The following is a 9,604-nucleotide window of genomic DNA, read 5'->3' on the forward strand; positions in this document are numbered from 1 at the left end:
TTTCAGGGTAGATATCCACATTTTCCAGACTGTCATTGTCTATTCGAACCATATGAGCCTGCAGCTTAAATCTGTTATCTGTATTTCATCTGAGGCAGCTTTGAGCTTTGAGCATGCTTAATTTGACAAATACTGAGCCGATATTGACAAAGCGCACAAACTTTTTCTGTATATTTGAATGTGTATGTGTGTGTGATCAGATAAGAGCTTGGAAAACCTGTGATGCAAAATATTACTTCTATTGTCTTGGATGGCCGTGCGTCAAAAGCCTACAGCACAAATTCAGTTGCATCCCCTGCCAAGATGCCAGTTTGCCATGGCACAGCTAAGGCTTTACCCCTGCATCCTCTTGAAAATGTTTAAAAATCAAACTCAGAGCGACTGATAACTTTGGGCTGTAGCTGTTGCAGAAACAGGAGGATATTTTGTCCAGCTATCAAATGATGTTAAGCGTTCTTTGTAAGATGTTCTTCTTGTTGAATATGATGTTTTTATATAAACAGATCTTATGTAACAGAGTGGGACACACACACAGCTCTGTGGACCCTCTAAATCCACATATTCTCATAAAGCTGTGTCAACCGTATACTTCTGTGTTCATTTGTGAACTTTTTGTAATCACATAAATACAAATCTTACTCTTTGTTTCCCTTTTCAGTTCGGGGCTGGTGTAGAGGAGCTTCTGGTCTATGTGGTTTCCTGGGTCGGTATCTCAGTTGCGCTGGTGTGTCTGGTTACCTGCCTTATCACCCTCTGCTGCCAGGGGGTGCCCTGGCACACAGACCACAGCACCATTCACTGCAACCTATGGGCCAATCTGCTCATCACAGAACTCCTCTTCCTTATTGGTGCCAACAAAACCAAATACACTGTTAGTATTTTGTTACTGGACTGTTATGTTATACTGCTTTAAATAATCTATGTAAATAATATTTAGAAATGCTGAATAGCTTTGGTTGTTCATTTTTTATTTCACATTTTCAGGTTGTGTGCTCCATCACTGCTGGCCTGCTGCACTTTTCCCTGCTGGCAGTGTTCTGCTGGCTGTGTTTGGAGGGGGTGGAACTGTACCTGCTACAGCGTGAGGTTTTCGAGGGACGTAACTCCAGGAGGAAATATTTTTACCTCTGTGGCTACTCAATTCCTGGGCTGGTGGTGGCTGTGTCTGCAGCTATTGATTTCAGAGGCTATGGATCAAACACAGCGTAAGCTGATCTGTGTATTTTTTTTAATGTTTTTTTGTTTTTAATGCTTCTAATAATAATGCATTTAATTTATAAAACACTTTACATTTATAATATAAATATCAAAGTGCTACACAATAGGAACAATAAAAATGCACAAAATGCTAAATAATAAGAACAAATCTGGATAGGACTCTACATATAGAGACCAAATTGCAATCCACATATGTTTTAAGTAAATTTTTAAGGGTTAAGAATCTTAACTATAAAAAACAAAACCAGTCTTAACACACTTGGTTAGAACCAGGGTTAGGGTTAGGCATTATTTGTAATGTCAATTAAAGTTAGTGTTAGGGGCTACATGCTTGACTGTGTCAATATGAATACAAATGTTTTAATAAGGAGAGTTACTTCTCAACATCTCTAAAGTCTAATGGCAGCTTCCAGAGTCTATTTTGGAGTTTATTATTTTCTTGTGATTTAATTTTTATTTGTCTGTGTGTATGTGTGCATAGATGCTGGCTGCGCACTGACAATTACTTCATCTGGAGTTTCCTCGGACCTGTAGCCCTCATCATTACGGTGAGAGTTCATGCTCTCAAATGCACATATGCCTTCTTTTTAGATTTTCTGTTTAATTATGCTTTAGCATCAATATTAATGAGTATATATTTGTCTGCATTGATTATTTTTGCACCGCAGTTGAACCTGGTTGTTTTGGTGATGACCTTACATAAGATGCACAGCACTGCTGCTCTGAAACCAGACTCCAGTCGTCATGACAACCTCCGGTTAGTTATATCATCTCATACTGTTTTATCTGTTTATTTAATTATTATGTGGTAATGAATTTGTAAGAATGCGTTTATGTAAGTATGTAGGATCTAGTTCATGCAGACATTTAGATCAGTAGTATTATTTTTTTCTAAAGTTTCAAGTCAACCTGTCCCAGCTTTTTAAAACCAGGACAAAAAGATCCTGCAGGTTTAACAGCAGCGTAACAGCTTTGCTGTAGAAAAGAAAAACAGGAAAAAAGGCTCACACAAAGCACAAAAAGTCAACTAGAGTTTATTTCACTTATTTCCAGCAACTTGAATTTGTGCACCCAATGTTCTCATTGTGGTCATTCTATTTTCTAGAGAGAAAACTTTGACATAGTTACAAACATCCTGAGGCTCTTTCTGTTCATAGATTTGGTCCATTGTAAAATACAAGCACAACTGAATGCTGTTTTAAGCATAAAAATTTTGAAAATCCACAATATTATTCAAAGACTCCCTTTTGCCTCACTGACAAAAATTTTCTTATGGTGAAAATGTCAGTGAATAGTAGGCAATAAATTTCTTTTTATTTATTATTATTATTATTTTAAGTTTACAGTGGCAGAAAGAAAAACTGTGCTTCACGATGGTTTGGAGATCTCAATAGATTTAAGTTTTCCAATAACATTTCTCTAGGTCTCAACTTATAATTAGCTAGATAAGGCTTTGACTTATTCATAGTCATTGTTTAGAGGTTTTGCAATTCAAATTTAAAACTTTATACATATGTACTCAAACTCCTCAACCATTGTCCCAGCAGTCAGCACACAAGGTGTCCAAGCAACTGCCTACCACTCAGAAAATTTAGATGACTCACCAAGATGCAGAATTGATAAAAACAAGAGGCTATTAGACAACAGCAAAATCTTTTCAGGTCACCATTTACTCAGTTTTAAATGTCATTAAGGAATGTCAGTCAATAGAAAATATAGTAAAAGAAGGAGTATGTCTACAATTGTTGTGGGAGTGGATTGATCGACCTTGTGTTTCAGTCACTGACACAAAAAATCATCACCAGTTCAAAGAAGAATTCATTCATTAAATATCAAATAATTCTGCGAAACAAATGTCATACATAGTAATAATATTTAACAAAAAGCTTAAAATGTAAAAAGGATAGGTTTTGGATCAGAATAATAATCCTAAACCCTCACTGCGGCTCTGCCGGTCATGAAATAAGAAGCTAATAAAGGTTGCAAGGACAAGCTGCAGTAGTCATGGGCTAGCAGTGAATAGTGTGTGCTCCCCTGGCAGAGCAAGCAGATGCTAGTGGCTACTGCACACTTGACTCGGGCCAAGTTCCAGCTGTTGGGACTTTGCTGTTTAGTCACATAGGCCAGTCCTGGCACAAAGTGGATGGTGAACACTTACTTGGCCTGGGGAGCAGCCACCAGCTCCCGCTATAGCAACTAGCCAACTTTTCCTTGTAGCTTAATGGCCTCTCATTCCACTGGGTCTTCACAGCACATGACAAATAATTTTACAGCCCTACCTCAAGATACGTCACGATTGGAGTCTTCCGTCTTCTACAAGGAATAAACAGGGTTTCGTGACCTCCCATTTCTGAAGCTGTAAAGGTTATTCTGCTCATATCTGGTCTCATAAAACAAAAAGCTATTTTTCCATCATATTGGAGGGAAATTTTAACTTTTAAATGCTAAATATGTGTTTTGTGTCCTACCCCTGCAGGGCCTGGGCGGTGGGGTCCTTGACACTTCTTTTCCTGCTGAGTGTCACCTGGTCCTCAGGCCTGATGTTCCTATCTGGCCCATCCCTCTTACTGGCTTACCTCTTTTCCTCCCTCAACACTGCCCAGGCCCTCCTCATCACTATACTGCACTGTACGCTCGCTAGGAAGGTCAGTATCAGTGTACAACAGTCATTATGTAATTGGAAGTGTCTGTAACCGCCTATTATGTGACTAAACCTATCTTCTGCATGGTTGAATGTCATGTGTAGGGTCAGAAGGATTACGGCCGCTGCATGCGTCTCTCGCAGTGCTGTGCAACTTCCACATCAAGCTCTCCAGACTCAGTGAAAGGTGCTGCCCTTCGCTCCAACAGCCGCTACACCAGCAGCCAGGGTCGCAGAGCCACTGCTAACAGACAGGTGAGCAGCAATACATTATAATTCTTAAAGGCTTTGTCTCTCTATGCCTGAGCCAGTTTTGATCATATGCAATATTTCTGCTCCAGAGCCGCATCAGAAGGATGTGGAATGACACTGTTCGTAGACAGACTGAATCCTCTTTCATTGCTGCAGATGTTAACAACACTCCTACTCTAAACCGAGGTGAATTTATCCTGTTTTCATTGTCTTTTAAATCACAAATTTGCTCCTGCTGTGGGTAAACAATGTGGTATTCATTTTTATCCCTCTCTCTTCATCATCAGCTGCTTTGGGAAACCATTTCCTCACTAACCAGGTGCTGCAAACGCATGCTGGGGCGTCTCCTTATGATACAATGCTAGCCCAGGGATACACTCAACCCTTCACCTCTACAGGTACATCTTATGACAGTTGCCAGTACTTAGTACATCTTTAATTATTATTCTATACCTATGCATTGCCCTGTTGTTGTCTTTAACTGCCTTTTTATTATCTGTATTGCACATAAGAACCTGTTGTGTTAGGTTCCACTCAATACCAAAATGTGTACTTTGCATAAAAAAATATTAGGCAAATTGTTTCCTCAAGACTAACTTAGTTGTTGAGCAACTACAAGGACCACCAGACTTTTAAATTGTTTTCTGTGTTTTTTTCTGTTTCTGTACAATATGAATGTGCAGAATTAGAAATTTAAATGTTTGGTGTGAGTGTGACAGTTGTGTTTGTTTCCTGCAGCTGTTTGCTTTAATTGTCTTTTTTAAATGTTTTTTGTTTGTTTGTTCGTTTTTTTGTTTGTTTTTTGACACTTTCCCTCTCTGTCTCTCTGTCTTTACGTGGACCAGTAGGAACCTTCAGAAACAAGCAGAGTATGAGCTTTTCCCTGTTGTGCTCCTTTGAATCCACTCCTTTTGTGCACTGTGGTTTAATTCATAGACTGTGCAGTACTTGCACCCTGTAACTTTACACAACCCATAATGGCGTAATGCATATATCTTCATGTGACAACATAACCACACATTTCATCAAGAAATATTTCCAATACTCAAATCTTCTTGGTAAAGCCCCATCTACAACAGGCACACAAACACCAATCTATGCTCATTCATTCATTTAGTCATTGATATGTTTATCCTTTCATTAATTTTTGGGCCTTCTTCTCTTTCTGTAACTGGTGTTTTCTTGTTTGTCCTAACAGAGGGTGGTGTGTCACAGAGCCAAGAGTCCTGTGGGTTGGACAGTGTGTGTCTAAATGGAGGTTATACCCCTAACACCTTCACCCTGCATGGTCTGGGGACAACGCCTGGGTCCCGAGCTGGTGTGGTGGGCAGTGCTGACCTTCTGAGGGAAGGAGGAGTTGGGATGGGGGGGGACGACATCTCTCCAGGCCTCCTCACACCACACGGCTCCACAGATTTAGGCAGTGGAGGTGGGATGCGTCGCAATCTGTCAGACGCAGCTGCACTGGAGAAGATGATTATCTCAGAGCTGGTGCAGAGCAACCTGAGGCCCTCAGTTCCCATGCCTGTGCCTCCTGAGCGTTACGGAAGCTTGGCAAGGCCCCACCACCACGACAGGGCAGCTCTTACTCACACTGCCACTTTAACTCGACATGCACAGCCATCCCAAGAGGGCTGGGCTGCCACGGTGCAGCCAAACACACGGCACAACGCACAAGAGGGCTGGGCACATACAAGACAGCACACGCTAGACACTGAACCGCACTCTACAACACGTGGACAAGATCACGCCACAACACCACGTGTACAAGATGGCTGGTCACACGCAGTTGTTTCTGGAGATTCCGATTCCCGTGAGCTGCTGAAGGATGGGGACAGGTCACAGCTCCAAGGTACTCTCAGCCGCCGCGGGCATCAGGACAGGCAGCAAGCATGTCCCCCTGATGTTCAGGCTCGGCCCTACTCTACCCTCAGCCGCACCCCAGGTACTCTGTCGCGCCACCGCAGCACAGTGGAACCAAGCGGAGTCACGGACAGAGACAGGGAGAGAGAAAGGGATCGTTACCGGGACAGGCCTCTCCCACCTCCTCCTCCACCTCCCCCGCAGGAATCGGAGCCCCTGTACAAAGCTCTCGAAGAGCCGCTGCTGATGAAACAGAGAGATGCAGGCATAGAGGCATGGCGAGGTGGCCAGGAAAGAGAGAAGGATGAGACATTTCTTCTGAAACGCGATACAGTAAATGACCAATGGAGAGGAGGAGTTGAGAGGGGAAGAGATGAATCTTTCACCTCTCAGAAGCAAGACGGCGAGATGGATGAGTGGAGAGTTGGCATTGAGAGGGGGAGAGAGGAATCTCGAATGTTGGATAAGAGAGAAGGAAGGATGGAGGTGTGGCGAGGAGGACAGGCAGAGCAGGAGGAAACTTTTATAACTCAGAAGAAAGATTTTGAGATGGATGGGTGGAGAGGTGGGATAGAAAGAGAGAAAGACGAATCCTTGTTTCTGAATGACAGGGATGGTTGGAGAGCAGGGTTTGAACGAGACAATGAGAAACAGAAGGATAGAGCACTGGATGTGTGGAGAGGAGGGGTGGATTTGGACAGGGAAGAATCCTTCTTGTTTGAGAGCAAAGATGGGGGTCTTGACGGAAAGAAGAGAGGGAAAGAACGAGGATCTCTTCGGTATCATGGAGAACGACAGGATTCTGATGGCTTCACCCTGCCTTTGACCCCAGACCTTGACCTGGACCCTGACTCTTCGCCTATCTATGCCCGAGATTCAAATCCCTCCCCCCTCTACCCTGCAGATCGATGCTCTCCACCACTCAGCATCTTCCCTCGAAACTCTCCCCCAACAAATATATTTGCTCCTCGGGAAAATAACTCCCCTCCTACCAACATCTACTCCCGCCACTCCCCGCAAGTGTACAGCCGCAGCAGTTCTCCTCCACGCTTTTACACCCGCACTTCTCCCCCAACCCTCTCATACCCTGACAGCAGCCCTGAAGGCCCAGAAGAAATAAGCCCCACTGGTGGTCAGCCCCAGCGGCCTGCTCTGGAACTGCCCTACAGTCTGGGGCGACCCCCACTAGGTCCTCGGCCCAATCACCTGCAAACCTTCTACCAGCCGCCACCGCTGGCTTCAAATGGAGAGACAGGGTACTCAGCAGAGCCCACCTCTGAGGGAGACGATGGACAGATGCAGCGAGTGACGAGTCTGTGACTAGGGCGGTGGTGATTGGGGAATAGATACCAGGGAGGAGGAGGAAGACGGTGATAATTTCTACAAATAATGATGACCAAGCTGATGGAAACTAGGAAAATGTTAAAGATAATGATGATAGACTACTTTCTTAAAGGGATACGTGTTTTTTTTTTTTTTTTTTTTAATAGGGTTGTGTGAACCACTTATGAATAGTCGGTGTCTTACTTGCAGTAGATGGCAGTCAGAGGACTCTCAGATTGAAGTCAGAAAGGAATTCTGACATTTAGTTATATTGAAAATTTTTGTACAGCATCACTTTTTAATAACTCACTTACTTTGTCACTGTTTTCTCAGCTGAGGTATCTGTGTTGCTCCATGTGGCACACTATTGCAGGCACATTGGTTGCACAATGTATCCTGCAGCTAATCAGCTATGACTTTAAATGATCTTGGTTTAATCCCTAAAATGAATGAGACAGTAAAAACGAGCTGAAAACCTGGAGAAGCACAAACACTTAATATTGTTTAAAACTTTGCAAAAGTAACCCCCAGCAGTAAGTCATCAAACAAATGTAACAACTTCTGACACATTCAGCAGATCAGTGGTAAGACAATTAGCAGCCACCATGGTTACAATGATGCATATCAGTGCAGTCGTTCTTTAGAAGATAGTGAAGCAATGTCTGAAACCGAGAGCATTCTGCAGGGTAGACCTTAACCACTCATAGCTACCTCACACAGCCCCATTTAAAAAGAAAAAGAATATCCCTTTAACAACTATGACAGTATCAATGATGGCTCCTCCCTGCTTCTATCTCCTGATCACCACGAGATCTCTCCCCTTCCATCTTTTGTTACTTTTGATGACTGTAATTCATTCATAGTTCCTCCTTTTTGTCATCCTGTCCCTCTTTTGTCTTTCTTGAAAACCTGCTGTGTCATTCCCTCTCATTGGTGCTTACTCTAATTGGTCCATCATCTCAGTTTCTATTGCTTCATCGACTGGGTGTTGCCCCTCCCTGTAGCAAACAGTGTGTCAAAAAAGCACTTGTGTGTTGCCAAAAATCCTCTCAAAGAACATCTGCATGACTTAATAGTAGCTCTAAAAAGCTACATACCGTAGGAGGACATGCTGAAGTATACATGCGAGTGTGTGTGCATAGCTTGATAAGCATGTGTGTGTGTGTATGTGTGTGTGTGTGTGTGTGCGCGCGTGTAAGGATGTGTATATGTATGCAAGAGAGAAAATGTGTGTATATAAATCATTATTGTATAATTAATGTATCACATTGAAGCATTTTATCAAGAGCTACCAGAGGGCCTCTTACACACATCAGCTCCTTCTGATTTTGACTCTTGACCTGTCCTGTTTCACATGATGACCAAAACTTCTGTCGCTCCCCCCAAACCTGCCACTAACTGTTCGCGGTGGAACTTGTTGCCATGGAGTTTGTCATAGCAACTGAACACTTGACTGCAGAGCCAGAGATCATGTAAAACCTCAGAACTTTTCTGCAACGCCCTGAGATCCTTGTACATATCGACCTCAAGTGTTCTAATTGTCTTGTATTGCTATTGAAGTTCCAGTAAACATGTGAAATAAATGTTCCTGTCTTTCTGTTTGTGTGCACACAGAGAGATGGATGCATTCTGAAAATATGTTATATTTATATTAGAAAACAAGACAAGAAATATTGATTAGCTGCATAAAACACAGAACTGAACAGCTTCCAGAAATAAGGATTGTCCTATGCTGTAATAGAAAGCACCAGTAAACGTTGCTTTATAATCTGACTACAGACAGAAATACTGTTATAAACACTTTTATCGAACACCTGCAGCTACTTTACAAAAACCAAAAACAGCTATTATGAACCAGGAGATACAAACTGTTCAACACATTATAGCAAGCATGATTAAAGATTTTCACCAAGTCAGATGATTATTTATCTAAATCTGAATGAGCATTAGAATTTAGGTCACATGACCTGGTCCTGGTTAGATGTTATCATGTAGTCAGCCTGGTCTGTAATCAGGGACAGTAGCGTGTGGGACAAGCTAACTGGAAAGAAAATAAGTCATTTTTAGTAAAAAACAATAATTGTGACTATTGTCTTAATATGCTCATAGTGTTTTTCAGCAACTTTTAAAAAAATATGTATTTCTTAAAAAGGTCAATGTCTGTTATTCTGATTTTGTTTCAAACATGTTTACATCACAACAAAAATACTAATAAAAAAGACTTTTATTGCACAGGTACACATTATGACAGTGTAGCCATTTTTTCTTTAAGTCACAGTGGACTCGTTATACGGTGAAATACAGCCA

The 9,604-nt window shown here is 42.1% G+C and overlaps 1 protein-coding gene across 6 annotated transcripts in view; it reads left to right on the top strand.

The window, feature by feature from the left end:
- Positions 1-9,536, top strand: part of LOC121637827 (adhesion G protein-coupled receptor L1-like) — a 35,418-nt gene extending 25,882 nt beyond the window's left edge. For 3 of the 6 annotated variants that reach the window (XM_041982125.1, XM_041982129.1, XM_041982127.1), the window contains 10 exons: positions 659-871; positions 985-1,205; positions 1,700-1,766; positions 1,887-1,975; positions 3,695-3,863; positions 3,965-4,114; positions 4,201-4,297; positions 4,399-4,509; positions 4,957-4,980; positions 5,310-9,536. In XM_041982125.1, the coding sequence (XP_041838059.1) occupies positions 659-871; positions 985-1,205; positions 1,700-1,766; positions 1,887-1,975; positions 3,695-3,863; positions 3,965-4,114; positions 4,201-4,297; positions 4,399-4,509; positions 4,957-4,980; positions 5,310-7,294 (3,126 nt within the window). In that variant the 3' untranslated portion in view covers positions 7,295-9,536. The remainder of the gene's footprint in view (positions 1-658; positions 872-984; positions 1,206-1,699; positions 1,767-1,886; positions 1,976-3,694; positions 3,864-3,964; positions 4,115-4,200; positions 4,298-4,398; positions 4,510-4,956; positions 4,981-5,309) is intronic. The other 3 variants (XM_041982130.1, XM_041982131.1, XM_041982128.1) reach the window with 2 other exon arrangements.
- The last annotated feature ends 68 nt before the right edge of the window (positions 9,537-9,604 follow it).

This window comes from Melanotaenia boesemani, chromosome 4, assembly GCF_017639745.1.
Source record: "Melanotaenia boesemani isolate fMelBoe1 chromosome 4, fMelBoe1.pri, whole genome shotgun sequence".
NCBI classification, from domain to species: Eukaryota; Metazoa; Chordata; class Actinopteri; order Atheriniformes; family Melanotaeniidae; genus Melanotaenia; species Melanotaenia boesemani.